We start from the raw sequence: 19,904 nt of genomic DNA, 5'->3' as shown, positions 1-19,904 counted from the left end.
TAAAGGTTCAGTATTAATGTAACATTGATGCTAATTTCTATTAACCCAACTACCACGTTTCGCATTATATGTTAACATTAAGCTAGTGGACCTTCCTAGAGGAAGGTCGGTTGAACATTTTGGTGTTTAAATATTCAATGTTTAATTGTCTTTTGTATTGTGTGTCAGTTTTACAAGCTTGAAGCAAGCACGCTTTGCCTCTTATTTGGAGAACTGTACGAGCGTTAAGTGAGAACAGGCAATGAGGAATACTTTTAAAAGTGTGTTTTAATAAGTTTCAATTTGTGGGAGGGGTAAAACTAACTATACAAACATAAATGTATTAGCGCCTCATCATATTATTACACATACACCACAAATTGACAGAAAACGGATAACTAGTTTTGAAATCAGTACCGGTAGTCAGTGAAAATAACGTACGATCTTGTTGTGCAGAGACTGCAGGAAGAGCGAGTTTCCCTCACACAACGGCGAGATTCATTCCGACAGCTTTTGGAGGAGTTGAGCCAGAAATATGAGGCGCTGAAGACCAAACTCGAGGAAAACGAGACCCATGCGCAGGTTTGTACACTAGGAAACCTGACATACTCTGACATGTCTGCAACGACAACTTTTCCATACTTGTAGGACTACATGTTACTAGTAAGGTAGGTAGTACTAGTATCATGCAGTAGTTAAGTTCAAGTTTGGCCTCACTAGTAACATGTCAGTGTTGTCCTACTACAACTAGTATGTCAGTGTTGTCCTACTAGTGAGTACAAAGAGCATACTATTACATTGACCTTAATTAGGCTTCTCTGTCCTCACTAGTAAAGACAATTCGGCGCACTAGTCTTACTAGTAAACATTTTTCCACTACTCTATGACGTCTGCAAGGACAACTTTTCCATACTTGTAGGACTACATGTTACAAGTAAGTTAGGTACTACTAGTATCACGCAGTAGTCAAGTTCAAGTTTGGGCTCACTAGTAACATGTAGTTGTCCTACTACAACTAGTATGTCAGTGTTGCCCTACTAGTGAGTACAAAGAACATACAATTACATTTACCTTAATCTTATCAAATAATTGTTCAAACGGCTTTATGGAAGGCCTTTTCAGCATTTATTTAATAACCTTTATCTAGTGGGAATTTTGGTGCTACTAGTGTGTGACATGGCTACAAGTTGGACCGAGTAGTGTTACAAGCACAGCACAGTAGCTCACTAGTAATATTTTATTGCGTACTAGTAGGCCAAAAGTGGCACTAGTGGTGAACACAACTCATTCACTGTCATTGACGGCTGTTGAATTCAAATATCCATATTAACATGGAGGACTTGCAGTGAATTAGTTGTTCCGTGTACTAATGCACTCTCTTCACCTGTAAGATGATCCATCGCACTAATAGAATGACTTTCTTAAGCTATCAAGGAAATCAAATAAATGCTCAAAATGGCTTTCCATCTTGGCATGCTCATGTTGGGGTTTCTGTTTGTAGCTAGCTAACCTGGAGAGGAAGTGGCAACATTTGGAGCAGAACAACTTTGTCATGAAAGAATGTATCCTTCCCAAAAGCATGCTCGTGTGTGGTTTTGTGCAGATGGTTTCCTTTAACGGTAGTATCAGTCATCGCCTCGAAATCCCAGGAGAGTGACTTCGCCTCCGTTTCCAAGAACGTCTACGAACAGATAACCGATTACAACAAGTGCCTCATAGAGTCACTGCAGAACATCAGGAGCTGAATACACATATAAGTGATGCAGCCAAATTAATCATTTCTGTATTGAATACAAATTCTAAGTTATAGTTTTTTTTTGTGTGTGTAAAATAGGTTTGATACCATTACACTAACAGCATAGTTGCCCAAGTCATTTTCAACTTACTGTCACAATATTGTAAATCTTATCAAAACTACCAATGTGTTTGCTAAAAATATTTTTTTTCTTAATGTAGAAAAATGTCAGTCATCCAGGTTGTGGTAATCAGCAAAAGTTGAGTTGAGGTGACTTGAATCGTTTTTTTTGGGGTTTTTTTTCCCCTTGTTCAAAAAGGTAATTATGAAATGAATGAAATTATGCAAATTGGATTGTTAAATCAGAAAACCTCATTTTAGATAAAATCTGGAATTAAACCAAAATTTCCAAGAATGTGCAAGCAAAAACGTTTTGAACAGTTCAAACCGCCTTATTACCGTTGCATTTTTACAGTGGTTATTTTCTAGTAGCGTGACATAGCTCAAACGTCTTATGGTTTGGTTCTTTGTACCCTTGTAATACTACGGAAAGCCATTTGAGCTTTTATTGGATATCATAGCCGCCAGTCAATCGCAGCTCACTTGACCTGATGTCAATAAAATGGAAATCCTAATTATGCAATTTACAGGCTTCCCTTTTTTTCTCCATCGTCCTGACAGATGACACATCAGTTACAGGTTTATCTATCTAACTTTCAGTGGACACATTTCTGTTGTGTGGTTCTGGGAAAAAAAACAAAAAAAGATAATTTTAATGTGGCATTTATCCATAATCGGTGTTAAAATATAAATACAATAATTTACAGGTTCATTCTGTCCAAGCAAAAACCCTAATCATACTACATACAATTTTTTCCCCCTCTCCTTTTATTGCTTTTAATTGAAATGAACACATTTTGCATAAAACCCCAATTCTGCTTTAGAAATATATCTGGCCTTCCAGTATCAAAAGAGTACAGTAAACATTTGAACTGAGTGGGAAACAAAAGCGACGACCTCTAGCAAATGAACATGATGTTTTGTTTGTTATTTTTAACACCACTGAGGTTTAAGACCCTATCACTACCCCTCCTCCTGCACACTATATTTACACACAACTTCCCTCTTCACAAGTCTAACTGGTGCATTACCAGTTAGCGGTGCGAGACACTGACAACAGTGTCTCGCACCGCCATTTACGATTTACAACCTAATGTGAAAGAACACGCATAGTTCATTTGCAATAGCAAGCAGCCCTCATGAACACAACAGAGGTGGAGACAGAACGTATCAGAGCATGATATACAGTATTGTTACCAAAACCAAACCAATAATGGAAAGCTGTTTCAGCATTTATTCGATATCCATGATAGCCAAAATTCATTATGAGTAAGACAGTGGTTCTAGTCTTTATCAGTGGCTGAATAGTCTTACGAGTGACCTTAAACTGGACTTTGTTTCATTCATAAGTTTAGCCAAGGTCAAATTAAGTTCACCTGTCAAGTGTATAGTGCATTTTTTTCATTCTGAAATTACACCCCAAAGTCGAATATCTAGCTAATGTATTCTTTAAGCTTCATCGTACTTTAGTTTTAATCAACTATTTAATCTACTTGACGAAAATTCAACTCAACTCTGACTTGTTGGGATGATCTAATATTTAAGTTTTGCAATGGTTCCCAATCAGGGTTTCCCAGACGTTGGATGCAGAATTATTGAAATATTTAATCTTTTGCCACTGACATTTGCTGTCTGTCAATTAATGATGATAAAGAACACGTTTGTGTACCTGCTTGATGATCAATCATATAGCTTGATACATTTTGAAATTGGTGCGGCAAAAAAAGAAAACTGCGCTTGATCGTGTGTGCAACTTTGTGGGTCACAAATCCAGACCCACAGGGCAAATTATGTGTCACCAGCAAAGTTGAATGAGATTTTGTTTGAATGTAAATGCACCTGAAATGAACTAAATGTATAAAGCATTTATACATAAAATACATTAAATATGAATTAACAATTCTATTCATTAACTTGAAAATTTTGAAACACTGCAAGTTGAACCTGATCCACGTTAGCTTCCAACGACTGGTCGGTTGCCCACGTTAATGTCCTTTTGACACATTTGAAGCGTGCTGATGCTTTAGATACTGCACTTCCTAAGACTGTGTTGTAGTCCTATATAAGGCCAACTGGTCAGTACAGTGAACCCCACTACTGCCAATACCAAAAATAGCCTAGATGCCACAAGACGATGGCAAAGCATAAAATGTTTTTTCTGATTGAAGCTCCTTCAACTTAGTTCCTAGGCAACAAGATGGAGGCAAAGCAATGCTTTTATTGGTTTGGCCTCAGCAAAAAAACAAACAAAACAAAAAAAAGAGGTAAGTTTTTCAGCAAGTTTAAAAAAAAAAAAAATTATAACATTTGTGAACTCGCAAATGCCAAACCATGAATATGAGGGGGTTCACTGTACTTACTGGACCAAATCAAAACTAATTTTCTTTTGTGTGTTTACAGTATCTGCAGGCAACAAACAATGTTAACTGTACAGAGTAAAGGCCTGGTTGAGATTCGTTTCCCCTCTCATTTTGTTAGTGCACATTAGGGAAAAAAACATCCATCCAGTTTCTGTACCACTTCTCCTCACTAGGGTCGCAGGTGTGCTGGAGCTGTACAGGTGGTGTACATTCAAGAACTTACAGTGAGGTCAAAACAATTATTTTCTTAACAATGAATTAAATTTTGATTATCGTTCTTTTAAAAAAAATAAAAATAAAAATCAGTCAAACAAATCAAACCTTTCTAAGAACAGTAATGTTGACAGCATAAATACGCAAAGCTTTTTGTTTGTTGTCACTCGGGCTTATCTTCACTTTAAAAACTAAAATGTCTCTAAAAGCGCTCAAGTAATAATAACAACCATGATAATCAAGTAGTAATAAGTTAAACGTTTTCCAACCCTCAGTGCAAAAATAGCCAAAATCAACTGAAAGGGGGGAACTCGTGTGCATGAGACATTGAAATCACTTCCTGTGAACAAGGTTTAGGCACAAATACTTTTTGTCCGCTGAGCCCTTAGCAGGTTACGCTTTCTCTGAGAAGGCTCCTGTATTTATGTTGTTGTCGCTCTTTTTGAGCACACGGAAGTGTCAGGAAGAAGGGCGGATCACTGTCACCGTAGAAACAACTCTACTTTTTCAGTCAGCGCCGTCAAGTGCCTCTGCAGCGTGTGAAGCTGCATACTTTAACCGGAAGCCACCTGGAGAGAGAACACAAGCGTTCAGGGCGAAAATGAAGAGTATTTCAGGCACTACGGCGCTATGGGACCTTAAAATACTGCTACATTGGCTTTGTAATGAGAACAGTTAGTGTCTGTTGTTGTCATGACGAACCCAGATAATATTCGCGGTTAGGGATTTGCAGATTTTTTTTTAGGGCAACCTATTCTCTGTTATTTACTGGAAAACTCACTTTGTGAGTTGAGGAGCTTCATTTAAACCAAATTTGTGGCAATAGGCAATTACAGTACAGTATAAAGTGAAAATGTTTTGTGGGGTGTCAACTATGGATTTTCACTATCGTCACACTACTTTGTACTAGAGTAGAATTATAAAGTATAAGTAGTAGTACAAGTATAAAATGGACTCTGGTAAAAGTATACATTAAGTACTGATTCAACTCCTGAAAAGTACAAAAGTACAGATTCTGAAAGGTACAACAAGCTGACATTGTGAGTTTTATTTCTTTTTTTTAGTGAATAATGAAGGATAGGTTCCAAAAGTCAAAAAAGGGGAATTAACAAATAGAGACTCGTGACTCGTTTGGGGGCGAACATATTTTACTGTCATAAAAAGAGAAGTCCCTGTCGTAAGTTGAAAGCCTCTGACATCCGTGTATTGCAGCTGTGTTACCTTGCTGTGTGGAGTCGATGGAGGGTTGGTTGCAGTCCTGAGCGTAGTGTCCGCTCACACCGCAGTTAGAACAGGACACGCTCCCATTCTTCTTGTTGACTCCGCCGCCCCCCAGAGTAGCAGCTTGAAGCATCCCCAGGGGATTGGGGTAGACCTGCTGGTAAATGCGTTGGAACGACGCAACGGGCGTCATCTGCTGCTGGAGGTTGTAGCTCGTGGCCGCCGCGGCCGCCACCACTTGCGTGCTCAGCATGTGCGACGGCACGTCCGCGTGGCTGTGTGAATGTGAATGGAGGTGGCCGTAGGCCGAAGGGTGGCCGGGGGGTGGGGCGGTGGGGTAGAATGTGGGCAGGGTGGCGGCCCCGTTGCCCTGGTGGGGTGGCTGCCCCTGGGTGAGGTAGCTGTTGATGCACAGGCTCGTCAGTTGGAAGAGAGGTGGCGGGACGCTGAAGACCTGCCGCACCGCTGCCGCCATTTGGTGGCTGGGGAAGAACAGCGGCGCTTGGCAGCCACTCACACCTCGGCCGCCGCAGTTGTTGTGGCAGCCGCAAGTGCCGCAGCCCATCAGATGCTGTTGCTGCAGTGGTGCTGGCTGCTGGGGGGGCACTTGCTGCTGCTGAGTTTGTTGAAGAGCGACAGGATTTTCACAGCCACTTCCACAGGAAGCACTGGGATTGCTGTAAGATCGACAGTCACTAAGTGCCGTGCTGTGAGCGAGTGCTGGACTGGGAGCAGGGCCTGGGGTGTGCGTGGGTACAGCTGGGGGAGTGGGTACTAGTCCGGTAGCTGCAGGTGCACCTCCAGGGGACAGAGTGTAGGGAGATGGCAGAGAGAGACCAGAGGGTAAGGTTAAACCAGGGTGTTTGGCGTGTGAAGCCTCTCCCAGAGGCAGTGAGCGTGTCAGGCCCGAACTTAGAGCGCCGGCGTCCTGGCAGGGCAGCGAGGAGGGGTACATAGCGAGTCCGGAAGACGTGGCGCCGATAGCTCGCACCGGGGCTTGTTGTGCGGACTGGGAGGCAACAGGAGTAGAAGTGCTCTCTGACGAGGCATCATGACCACCTTGGCTAAATGGCAAAGCTGTTTTGAACCTCTGGACCATAGGCTGCACACCAGGTTGAAAGCCCATAGACAGAACGCCGAACGTTGGCATCATGTCCCTTTTTTCTAGTTCACCGAGGGCCGGCATAACTGGAACCCCAGGAGGCATCGGCATCATCAGCAGACCAGAAGGTGGCTTTCCATCTGGGAGAATGCTTTGGTTGGGAGGCGGAGGCCCTGTCAGTGGAGGGTCACAGGCGCCATTAGGGAGCACGTCAGGCGGAGGATGCATGAAGGAAAGAGGGGGGAACTGGATGTTGTTCTCAGGGCCGGGGAAGTCTATCTGGGCTGTGTGGTTGTTAGGGGACAAAGGGTGGACAGACATGGGGTTTCCCGCGACACTCGGATCAGTTTGATGGGTGAAGAACATGCCGGGGCCTGGTACTTTGCAGGAGTCATCAGAGTGGCTGTCAGTATCTGAAATAAAAAAGCAGGGAAGAACAAGTTGGAACAAATGAATATGAATGAATGAATGTGTCCCATCAATTCATCCTTTTCGTTTTAGATACCAAGTTAAAAAAAAATGGTATTGCATAAAAACAACACTGATGCCTGCAAGTGGACCATTTTAGTACCAAAAGTCTTTTTGTGGTTGTTACTGTATGTTTCTTCAAAAAAATAATAATAAAAAGGAAGGTTTACATAGATTCAATGCCAACAATGTCCACCTGTAATAATGTCTCACAACGAAGCACACGTAGTTAAGAGCTGTCCTTATTTATCTCCCTCTTAGATAGTGAGGAAACGTAGCTCAGCAAAATAAGTTCAAACCATTGCAGTGATATTTTATAATGCAATCAGCTATTTATTGGCAAATTTGGTCACTCAGTTTTGTTTTTGCATCCATCAGACATCAATTCATCATAAAATATACTCACCCATCTGGATTAATGAATGTTACTGCAGACATTATCCAAGTTTGTCGTTTTTTTTTTTAAACTTGTTAGTGTTTCCCTGTGCTGTCTGTTTTTGGTTCTCCATACAAATAAACAAGGGTGGAAGTATGCAGGCAATAGAGACACTATATTCAAATTAACTGTGCTGTCGTTTAGCCACGTGTTGAATATTAAAGGTGATAGTCACAATACATTTTGCAAGAATCTAAATCCATTTCATTGAACGACTAAATACTTAGAATAAAGGACAAATACAACCAGCACACAAAGGGATTGTCTTTGGCTTGCTTACCCACCAAATGTGTAGATGGCATATACAGCCAAAGAAGTCCAACCACACAACCGCCATGTGTCAGTGATAGACTCCGGCACGTTCCGAAATAAGTATACATTCGGGTTACGTCACCGCCATAGGAACGGAACCCTAGCGAAAAACTGATGATCGTGTATCCAATCTTTTTTTCTTCTTGAAATGTTTTGGGCCTTTTTGTAACTTATTAAAACTTTCAGTAGACATGGAAACAATCAAGTGCTTGGTAAAGGTCATAACTAATACAACTCAGGAAAATTGTGCCTCATCCTGCCCTATCTTAAGCTTTATAAAAAGGTTTAAAGTCTTGACTATAGAGATTGTTTAATCTACCAGATCTGGACTATTTGTCCACAAGAGATAAATCGTTATGCTCTCGGAGAATCTGGAAAGGACGAGAAGATCTAAACTCTGGAACTGCAATTTTTTTAGTGGGGTGATGACACACTTAAAGATACGAATATGCTCGAGTGTTTAGAGGGAGAAACGCTGCTCATTGTGCCGATCCAAGCAGCTGAATTGCTGAATGACTTCTGTATTAGCTGATAAGTAATGTGATAAAGAATAGACTAAGACCATTATGGAATATCTTGTTTACCATCGATGCGGTCCAGGGCAGAGACAGCTATGTAAAACATACTATTGGGAGTGTGCTGCACTCCCAATAGTATGTTTTACATGTCAATGTTTTGAGCTGCTGTTTATAGCTGTAAAAATATTTGCCTTCATCTATTACTGCAAATTGTGGTGAGCAGGATTCACCGATAGTCTGAACTTGATCAATGTTAAACTTAAATTACTGATAAATCTGCAATTTGGATTGCATGAAACAGTTTTACAATACAGCTCTTGTTCTTACAAACAAGGATAGTTTTACTCAGTTTTGTTTCTTAGTACTGGAAAATGTTTGTTTTTACTCATCTAAAACCCACATTTTGATGCATTATCAGCTTTCATATTTCAGACGATAATACATGATCACAGTAATAGAAAGGTCTTAACAGTCTGACTTTTTTTTCTTACACAACAGAGTGAACTTTTAGTTTTTTTACCTCTATTATGATCATCCTCACTATCTAGACTTTCTGCTCCTCTGTGTTGAGGACTTGATGGAGAGCTGTAGCTCTCTGAAGATGTTTCACCAAAGGTGTCCAGACCAGAACCCGCAACAGCTACCAAACCTGCATGGTGCATAATGGCCATATGGTATTCAAAGAAAGTGCATTCGTACATATTTGACCGACTACGATTATTTGACAACCTTTGTAAAAGCAAAGAAGAAAACAAATCATTTGATATAAGCAACCAAGAACACAAGGCTCATAGAAAAGAAATCTTTTAAAATTAAAAATATCTCTCTAGAATCCATCCATCCATCCATTTTCTGAGCCGCTCTAACCAGTCGTCCACCGTGCCGCCTCTCTCTAGAATAATTAAGAGTATTCAGAAAAAAAAAAAACAGCAATTTCCAGCCACGGTAACACAAACACCCACCTTTCTTCTGAGGCAAATGTGCTGGTGCCAGATTACCATTGGTCACATATGAAGATCCCCTTTCTGTGTCTCTGTAAACAAAGAGATATGAAACATCAAAACAGACTGATGGAAATATAAATGCTGATTAGTTCCAGGAACATTTCTTTCTCGGTAGATCGAAATTAGAGAGACGCAATGGTCAAAATGATCGCGGTTAACAGTATTATCACAATGTTGTAACTTTCGGCTTGTCCTATCTAGGGTGGCCACATTTGCAAAACAAATCACAAACACATACACTGAAAGCATTGCAACAAGTTGTACCAAAATGATAAAATCAGCACTCATGACTCTTTTTACACATTAGTAATTGTAAACAGCAACAACAAAAATGAATTTGATACATTTAACTTACAGGAAACTGGCCTTCGTGTGCAACGTCACTACGTGAATTTTACTTATTATAAATAATGACTTGGCTGGAGGTTGGATGTAGACATAAAAAGACAAACATTTGGAGATTATCAGTGACCTACCTATCTGCTGGGAGGACTCTGCTCTTTGTCTTGGCTCCTGGGTGGCTTCTCTTCTCTGTATCCTGAAGGGACAAGAACAAAAATAAAGTTTTATTACAATCTGCATTTATTTTTGTTTTGTCAAGTTCTGATCAAGTTGAGTTCAGTTCTGATCAGGTTTTCCAAGTAGTGTAATTTCTCGTGTATAATGCGCACCCATGTATAGTACGCACCCCCAAAGTTGACCTCAAAATTCTGGAAAACCCTTCTATGAATAATACATTTTTACAATGCATGATTTTGCTTCGAGGCGGCACGGTGGCCGACTGGTTAGAGCGTCAGCCTCACAGTTCTGAGGACCCGGGTTCAATCCCCGGCCCCGCCTGTGTGGAGTTTGCATGTTCTCCCCGTGCCTGCGTGGGTTTTCTCCGGGCACTCCGGTTTCCTCCCACATCCCAAAAACATGCATTAATTGGAGACTCTAAATTGCCCGTAGGTGTGACTGTGAGTGCAAATGGTTGTTTGTTTGCATGTGCCCTGCGATTGGCTGGCAACCAGTTCAGGGTGTACACCGCCTCCTGCCCGATGACAGCTGGGATAGGCTCCAGCACGGTGGTTGTTTTTCAGTCATATTTTTAAAATATATATTTCACAAATTCTGCCAGGGTATGTAAGCTTATGAGCACAACTCTATATATATGCAGTATATAGATACTGTACCCCAGTCATATTGGAATGAAAGTGTAAGCTACACCTTTTTCAGAACCACGAGGTGGCGGTGGCATATTAGAATGAAAGTGTACATCTTTCTCATAACCTCTCGGGGGCAGTGGCATTTTGGAATGAAACTGTACAGCTTTTTCATAACCTCTAGATGGCGGCATACATTTATAAAATGGGAAGGTTTTTTCCCCCATTTTCCCCTATACCTATGTATAATGTGCACTATTGACTTTTGACCATTTTTTGGGGGGAAAAAATGTGCATTATACATGAGAAATTACGGTAAGTGTTGTGTCATATTGTGACAAATATCAATGGAAATGACTTTAGTAGCACAGAAGAAATAAAAAGTTTCAAGCAGTGTGACACTACAAGTTTGTTTGACGCATCCTGTTCACCTGATCAGGTTCTGGCACGCTTCTCAAATTGAAACCTCTCTTCCTCCTTTCTGCTGGACCACTGAGCTCAGCGACATGAGGCCCCCTCCGATTATCTCCCTGGGGGCCTTTTGCACTAGACAGACTGAAGAGAAGTCTTCCGATTGTAACCAATTCTGAAGGAGCTTTTGTTTGAGGTTATTTTCCATTTTACAACATTACCTTTGATTTATAATCTTGGCTCCATGCTTTTTCTTGTGGCCCTGGCTGTAGGATTCTATACCTATAAAATATAAAAAAAACAAATGGTGCTAAAATGTAACTACTAACTACACAGACGTCATTGAGAAAATTTCAGAGTGAGCGACATTTTATTTTAAATTGTATTTATTTTGATGACAACCTACTTCAGAACACAACAACCAATATATTTTATTAGCCTAATGAAGAAGAGTGGTAACGTTATAAGAGATAAGCGATTTATAACGCTCAAAATAAAAATATTCATCTTGGATGAGAGCTTGTTATTGTTAATCACACACACTGTCACACATAACAATGCAAATGAAGTTAGAATATGTATACATTTCTAACAAGAATATAGTTACTCAGTTCTTCCCTCCATGCAACCCAAACGTTCCTTTGGAACCACAATCTCAGCTTTACTGTGGGAAATGAGGAGCAAAATGGTGAGTTCTCACCTTCGTCCTGACTTGAGACATCAGAGCAAACAACTAGTAAGTTTTTCCCCAGCTGACAGTTGCCTACATAGAGAAACAACCCAAAAATTGGACTGTATTGCTTGGCAATGGTACAAGTCCTCCTTACAGTAACAATAAGATCCATCTGACAGGGTGTATGAAAATATCCAACAACAAATATTTTTATTTAATATAATAATATAACTTTTAAATTTGTTAGTGTCAAAATATTCCAGTTTGGACGTTTCGATAAGATGTCCGAATCTAAAAATTCCCATCCTAAACTGTGTGTCTATACTACCAATTTTATTTCGTTATGTTTTCAACATTTGTTTCCTCCTCTCCTTGACCTTCCATTGTTTTTTTTTGGTTGTAACTTGACAATTGACCATAATTATTAATTATGGAGAAAAACATCATAACACTGATAAAAATGTTGCAACTAGCTATTAATTATTACTGTTAAAAGCTTAGAGAAGCATAAAATTGAAACTCTTTGCTTATCTGGAGGTGCCTTTAGGTATGTATTCTAGGGCGCAAGCAAGTCAGTTCACAAACTTCTAAACAAATATACACATAAAATATACGTGACATATGACTAAGATAAAATTTGCATTTATGTTATTTAATTTTACTTTATACATCTGATAACAGTCATCTGTGTTGTGAATGATTTGAATTAATTTGTTTCCTCGCTGCTGAAAAACTGAAACACACCAGCAGTTCATCAGACTATCAGGAAATATGAAATGTGTCCTAATTAATTTTTTTGTATTCTTAATGTGAGTGTTTCACTGCTCCTTTCACTTCATTGACATTGTGATGTATAATGTCGCTTAATCCCTGGATCGTGATATTATTGTCATCTTTGGCAAAATACAGTGAGTCACTCAGTGTATGATTTAATCAAAATATTTGCTCCTGGTTGTTATGAGTTACTTGACTGACTGATACATTGCTTGAATAATTGGCTACTTACAACGGCAATTTGATGGTTTTGTAGAGTAACTGGAGTCACAATTGAAGAAGCTGCACACCTTCCTGGTCTGTCTGAAAACTGGAGGAGCAGCAAGGAACTTTTCCCTGGAGGTAGGTGTAAAAGGAACATTGAAGCTTTTATTTATTTATTTTTGTGGTGTAAATATATCACGTATATCATGTTCACATTAACTCTCAAAATCCCATTACATTACTGACACCAATTATTAACTCAAAAGGTCAGGCCAGCACAAGAGCACAAGCACAATGAGGTAAGCCAGATAACTTATGTTTCTTTTAAGTTTCACTTTCAGTGAACTGAAACTGATGAGCTCTCATGCTGTTTGTGTGTCTGCATGCACACGTAAGCATGGTCGAGTGGTGGTCTTATGCCAATGAAATGTACCTGAGGCTTTTGTCGCCCTCTCTGCTTTCATAGTGGTCGCCCTGGCTTAAAAGTCTCAGGAGGCCCTTCTTAAATGACTCAGTGCACTGATCTTTAGGAAGCTGCAGAGAGAAAGTTTACGGAAGTCACTACATGTTCACATAAATCAATCTGAAGGAACAATTTAAGGTTGTTTCAATTATGTATTTACATTCGGATCATGTAAAAAAAGTACATAACACAACAAACGTCTCCCTCATATGAACATAAAATGGACCCCAATAAAATATGCGGTGGGTTTTGCCTAAACTTCATATGTTAGCTTCCAAGTAGCATTCGTGTAACAGACCGTTTTTCTTTGTATGGCTGTGGGCAATGCTCAGAGTAATTGGAATTGGAATTGGAAAGGGGGGGGGACAAGATGTCAAAGAAATACTTGGCCTGTGTGGGTGCTTGCAAAATGTAAAAATACTAATAATTTTATTAAAATGAGCTTACCTTAAAAAGGAAATTTTCCAGTTCCAGATGAGTTTTGGTCACATTACTAGAGGAGGAGTCTGACCACTTCACCTGAAACAGTGTAGAGGCAGCAGAAGTTAAAAAGGGAGGGAGAGGCACATAAATTGCTGAAGGTGAACCAGTAAACCTATATTCTCTTGTAAGCAGAGACATACTGCTGATATAACAACAGTGACACACTTTCAATAACCATGTGTACAGATATATTAATTTTGACATGGATATTTAGATTATGGTGGAGACAAGATCTCAAAACGTTTTTAGACGACAATTACTTAGATGCAGATTCATTTGTAGATAACTCGCACTTGGCACGGCAATTAACCTAATTAACCACATAAGCAACTTGTTGCGACAGAAAAACTGCGACCCCAGGTGTTATTATTGGCAAACAAAATTTGAGGCACCACATTTACTGAACTGTAATATTTTTTTATTTAACCAAAGACAACATGACACGATTGTCAAGGAAGAAGTGGATTGCCCTAACCACCTTAGCATTCATAGACTGCACTTGCGTATTTTGGGCGAAAGAGACTCTCCACACTTCACTTTTTAGCCTCAAGTACATATGGTATTATAAATAGGGTGAAGTATTATTTTAAAACACAATATAAACATATTCTGTATTGGGTACGGCTTGGCAGCGGTCATCTGGACCTCATTTCAGACCTGGAAACTGAATTTTTGTTATGAAAGCCCATGTGATATGACATGGCGTTTTTGACTGGCCATTATTAAATCTCTAACATTGCGATGCTGTTCATCTGTGATTCAAATTTCTAATTGCAGCAAAACTAGTGGTCGACAGTCAGGCCAATCATCCAAAATAGTTGCAGAATCCCGCACAGTGCGCGATAATTCATTGGCGTAGGTTCGTGTTGTTCGGTGTGCGGCGGGCCTTAAAAAAACCTCTGTTGGGTGCAGCACTCCATTTTTTCTCGTTTGCTTCAAGGCACAATTAATAATCAATTACAGTTCTTCATGATCAATTAATCGACTTGTTGATTATTATACCCATCCTAAATCTAATGTGGATCGGTACTGTATCTCTTGAAATGTTATCTTAGTCACGTATAATTACATAAAGCATTTTATAAATCAGGTTATGAAGTTCTGTGGGATTCAAAAGTCTGTCTCCAAGAAAAACAACACCAGCCATGTGTTTCGATTGTTTGGCCCAGTAGAAACAGATGGAAAATGACTTGACACTGTGCTTTAGATGTCACACCTTGAAGACTGTTTGTTTGTAATATCCAGCTGTTGTTGTATATTTTAATTGAAATATTAAACAGTCACATTTAAGAATACATTACAATGTATATATTCTACGTAAACATATGTGCTTTTTAAAAATAGTGTCAGATGTGCCCTTAAAAAAAGGACAACCACAGGCCATGTAAAGCTTAGCAGTTTGTAAATAGACTTATTTGGTTACCATAACACTGAGGGCTACTGTTTAACAACACCAAATATTAAGGTCACTGAGCTAGAGGCTTAAAAAAGAAGCAAACAGAAACAACTGTTTACAGTTGTTGAGAAGAGAACAATGCACCTGGACAATATACTTAAAACAAGCAAAATTGTTCCAAGACTGTTAAATATTATTAGATTGCAGTGGATATCTGCCTCAAAAGCTGATTAGATAACCAAATGCTTTGGCATTTTGGAGCACATGGCTGAGTCCCAAGTGAGACATGGGCATAAAGCAGATACAGTACAGTTAAGCAATGGTGGAAAATAATAATAATAATAATTAAAAAAAAAAAAACAACAACATGAACACCAAACCTATTGATTTTAAGTAAGTCTAGAGCATGGACTCTACAAGTAAATGATGGGCATTTAAATACATTTTCTAGCTATTTTACTAACTTTGACCATTTCATCTTTATTTTTAAAACATTTTTATTCTGTTAGTGTGGTTGTGTTGCCCTTTACGAGAAGGGAGCACTGTGTGCATAAGAGTGAAGTGACATCAGTGGGTTTAGCGATAGCAGTGTGCCTGTGCTGTCAACAACATGAAGCGTGTAAATAAAGACCACACAAGGGTTTAGATTAGCAAGATGAAGTTGTTTTCTTTAGCCAAATTCTATAGGTGCGTTTTGTTCCTTTTTTTTCTCTGGGTGCTTTTCAACATCGATGGTATTGCTCAAAGTCGTACTTCTTGCTTTACTTGCTCACTCTTGTAATGGCGGATTGCATAGAGGGACCCAAGTTGACCAGACTGATTTTCTATATGCAAGTCTTCCCTCAGTGCATCCATAAATCTCTTCTTTGGTCCTCCTCTTTGCCTCCTACCTGGCGGCTCCACTTCCAACATCCTTCATCACTGTTCCTCCTCTGTACATTTCCAAACCATCCCTATCTCGCCTCTCTAGCTTTTTCGCTAAACCTTCCACCTACTTTGAAAATAGTAACGACTCTTATATGAAGGATTAAAATAAATCAGAAATACATTTACTATCATTTAGTAAAACAAAATTGAATCAATGTATGAATTATGACGAAACATATGTCAAGATATGTTTACAAAACGCCAACAGGTCTTTCCATTGTCCAATCAATCTTTTTTTTTTTTTTTTAAATATCGCATGGTGCCAGTGATTTGGAAACTTTTGACTTTTGGTATGTGTTTCCACGCTGCAAATAGTTGGTCGAGTTTGCCTTGCCTCATCTGTTCACATCTATATGAGGAAAAAAAACATGACAGCTAGAAATGCTGTATGCATGCATGGATGTCAGATATGCAGTATGTGTTACCTCACAATCATAGCAGGTTTTATTTGCCCCAAAGGTAAACAGAAATAAATGGTTTTGTTTAGTATAAACAACTATGGAATATAACGTCATTTTTACAAGTCCTCAACACATTTCCAGTGTATATACAGTATGCGAGGGTGTGATAAGAATCCTCACCTCAAAGTTGTATTCCTTGTCTATTCTGGTCAGAGAGATACACTTGAGCACGATTGCCTCTATATGCACCGCTGGGGGGGGGGGTAGACAATACACAACTTTAGAGATATAATTGCATTTGCAATTGCAATTGATTTAGTGGCTATCACAAGACAGTATCAAATTAGTCAAATGTTTACAGTGTCTTAAATGCCAAACTTTATCATGTAAAATCAAGTTGAGACAAGCTATAGCATTTTTCAAGCATTTTTAAATTTGCAACAGACCATCCAGTTTTGCTGTCGCACCTTTAGTATTTATGGTATGTTATCTTGTTGTGTTTATACTCACCTTCTCTTTGTATTGCACCGCGTCTGGAACGTCGACTCTGGCAAGGAGGATGGGAGTCTGCACATTCCCCCAAACCCAGAGATGAAGATGGAAGATATTCAACCTTCTGGCCTGGCAGCTCCTGGCATTAAAAAGACACACCACACACAGTTGGATACATGGTTTGTTTTCCTTTTAATTATGTTTGGGATAGGAGAATGTGCTGCAGCTTTTTTTTTTAAACATTAATTTTGTCCCAAAGTGTGCCTATGTCAGCGCACTCACGCTGGCCCAAACGTACAATTAGTATTTTAGGTGTCAAGTCAGCTTGAAGCAGCTACCGAGCCAAAGTATCTATCTCAGCGTTCACCTCCCTTATCATTAGGTATTCTTCTCATGCATTCATTAGTGTTTTCTTATGTATGGGCTTCAAAACATTTTAAATCCAGCCTCAGCCCTTGTTTCAAAGCTTATTACCCCACTTCCTCTGTACATGAAACGTGGTTACATTTGCCCTGACACAGCCCAGCACTAAACATGGCACATGTATTTCATTAGCAGCAGTGCATCTTTAGCACACATGGGCCCCTTCACTCATATTGATGATGACCCTAATTGAGTATAACAGGACCCTTGAAAGATGTCCTCTACATACAGGTGCATCTCAATGAATTAGAATAGTGTCCAAAGCTTAATTTAGTTCCATTCAAAAAGCGAAACATATTTTAGAGATGCACTACATACACTCAATGTGATTTTTTTCATTTATTTAATATTATATAATAACCTAATGTTATTGCAGATTGCTGTTCGGGGATGGCCACAGGTCAACAAAAGTAACTATGATAATGTGCAAATAATTTCAGGTGTTAGCTCATCTGACTCAATAAACTATTATATGTACAAGGCTGATGCAAGGCTTGCCAGTCAATGGCTAAATGCCAAACAGGTTAATTGGTTAACAATGTCATAACTGGATCTGGCAGCGAAACCACCTTTAGTATCCAATTGTTTCCCCTTTTCTAGAAGTGTAACTACATTTGGAGGGACTAGAAGTTACCCAAGTGGTGTTGAATTTGAGTGCATAATATTGAGAGGTGTTACACATGCATACAAGGTAGATAAATTGCCCAATAATAGGGATATTTGATACCACTTTTTTCCCCAGACCGATACCAGGGATCAATACCACTAGTACTTTTGATACATAAAATTCCAATTAACACAATGACATAATTGTGAAGAAAGACCTCTCTTTCTGACGCACGATGATTTGCAATGTATCAAAATGTCGCAGTGTAGCACCAAATAGTCAAGAAGGACAATATCAGATTTTTATTCGCATGGAGTATTGGCAGCTGGTATCGGCACCTTTTACAAGTACCAGATACCTTCAAATAAAGCAGGTATCGGCACGATACAGTACCTAGTATCGGAAGTAGCCCATTCTGAGTCAATAATATCGTTATTTGATATTGTTGGACTTCTCTCTTTATGAAGACAAGACACTGCAGGTAAGATTGCCCGAATATGGTGACTTGGCTTGCCAAAGACAAAATGACTTGAGGTGGCGTGACTCAGAGGGTCGATTTATTCTCTGCCAACCTGAAGATTACGGGTTTCGATCCTGATCACCTGTGACCATGTCCAAGTGCCCTTGGGGAAGATAGTGAACCCCCAGTTGCTGCAGATGCTGCACCAGCAGTTGGTCAATGAGGAGAAAGTGTTAAAGCTCTTCGAGTACCTTATTGCAGAAAAGCGCTATACAAGTAAAAGGAAAAAAAACATTTGGCATTTACTCGAGAATTGCACGTGTGTAACTTGATCCCCCACCTCTGCTGTGTTGTAAAACTGTTGTGACGGTGCGAGTTGCAAAACTTCAGCCTGCTAGCAAGCAAGTTAGCCTTTTACCTACGTTGCAGGACCAGCTGTCAGTCATTAGACGAGAATTAACAGCAGCAAATGGGGGATTTTTTTTTTTTGCTGGTATTACTTACCTAGTAGTGACGTGCACATTTAAAAACAAAATAAAACAAAACACAAAAACGAATTTTATGAAGACGAAACACGGTGAAATGAAAGTACGAGCTGAATCTGCGACTCGGACGCCCGTTAACTTACTGTTGTTGTTTGTTCGTTTCTGTGAAGCTGACGTCCGCCCTCTTCTATTGCGAGCTCAATTTTGTCAAGTTGAGTCCGAAGCGTCTCGCGCTGGTGAAAATGAAAAGCTGGGTGCAGCGAGGCCATACTGAAAAGCAGGGCTAACTGGTCCAAAGGTCCTACGGGGATCTCGTTGCTCGAGACGCCGCACGTTTGTTTGCAAGCGTTCCCATCCGGATGGAACGAGTGGTGGTGCTCGGGGTCCCTGAATGAACGAAGGGAGTAGTCGTATTTTTTGTAGAACAGGGACGGATCTACATGGCTCAGTATGCGAAAGAGTATCCCGGCGCTTTCTCTGCTGTCAGACCCGAGGAGGGAAAGACACACCAGTAGTTTGGACCTCACAACCGGGTCGATTAAATCCGTTAAAATCCCCAACTCGTGTGGATTATTCGCACGGAACTCAAAGTCCCGTAAAACGTGATAATCCCTCCGAGCCAGATCCTCCAGGTAAGATCCTAAAAAGCGAAGCTCCAGGGGTTGGCACATATGCATCAGCCCGCACATGAACTCGATTCGCTTGGCAGGGTTTACGTGAAGGCCGAACCATTCAAAGACAGTCTCCTTGTCCAGCTGGGGTGGATACGCTTGGGCTTTGGGAGAACGCTCCAGCCTGTTGGACACGGAGGTGGGACAGACCACACTGGGAACATGTTGGCGTTCCGACTGATCCAACGCATCTTCCTCGGTCGTTTCGTCGCCACCTTCCTCGCCCGTTTTCATCCGTAGTTTCATCTTCGGCATTATCGAGCGTAGTGAGAACGATCCCCAAGTCGGAATGGCGGAGCTAAAATAAAAATAAAAAAAAGAAACTACATTATTGACGCTTTTCGGCGTTACAACACATCCTAAATCAGTGTAAGTCGCTTATAGTGTTGCTGCTGTTAGCTCGCCATTAGACGGGGCGGCC

At 40.1% G+C, this 19,904-nt stretch overlaps 2 protein-coding genes across 2 annotated transcripts in view; one reads left to right on the top strand and one right to left on the bottom strand.

The window, feature by feature from the left end:
• Positions 1-2,349, top strand: part of ift74 (intraflagellar transport 74) — a 13,946-nt gene extending 11,597 nt beyond the window's left edge. Inside the window, exons 18-20 of the mRNA XM_061666040.1 lie at positions 436-561; positions 1,481-1,541; positions 1,609-2,349. Of these exons, the coding sequence (XP_061522024.1) occupies positions 436-561; positions 1,481-1,541; positions 1,609-1,724 (303 nt within the window). The 3' untranslated portion in view covers positions 1,725-2,349. The remainder of the gene's footprint in view (positions 1-435; positions 562-1,480; positions 1,542-1,608) is intronic.
• Positions 491-19,904, bottom strand: zcchc2 (zinc finger, CCHC domain containing 2). The gene is made up of 13 exons (XM_061666038.1): positions 18,956-19,904; positions 16,856-16,976; positions 16,526-16,596; positions 13,586-13,657; positions 13,109-13,209; positions 12,704-12,807; positions 11,246-11,306; positions 11,045-11,168; positions 9,945-10,006; positions 9,427-9,497; positions 8,985-9,113; positions 5,629-7,143; positions 491-4,976 (listed from the first exon to the last, which is right to left on the bottom strand). The coding sequence occupies exons 1-13, from the start codon at positions 19,736-19,738 to the stop codon at positions 4,915-4,917; spliced, it is 3,276 nt and encodes a 1,091-aa protein (XP_061522022.1). The 5' UTR covers positions 19,739-19,904; the 3' UTR covers positions 491-4,914.

This window comes from Phycodurus eques, chromosome 21 (genome assembly GCF_024500275.1).
Source record: "Phycodurus eques isolate BA_2022a chromosome 21, UOR_Pequ_1.1, whole genome shotgun sequence".
In the NCBI taxonomy this organism is placed as follows: Eukaryota; Metazoa; Chordata; class Actinopteri; order Syngnathiformes; family Syngnathidae; genus Phycodurus; species Phycodurus eques.
This window is presented reverse-complemented; position numbering and strand designations above follow the sequence as displayed.

Coding starts and splice junctions, on each gene's coding strand:
- zcchc2 (XM_061666038.1), bottom strand. CDS start 19,738: ATGCCGAAGATGAAACTACGGATGAAAACGGGCGAGGAAGGTGGCGAC. Junction 9,114..9,426: donor ACATTTGCCTCAGAAGAAAG/GTGGGTGTTTGT, acceptor TGCACCATGCAG/GTTTGGTAGCTGTTGCGGGT. Junction 4,977..5,628: donor CATCGACTCCACACAGCAAG/GTAACACAGCTG, acceptor TTCTCTCTCCAG/GTGGCTTCCGGTTAAAGTAT.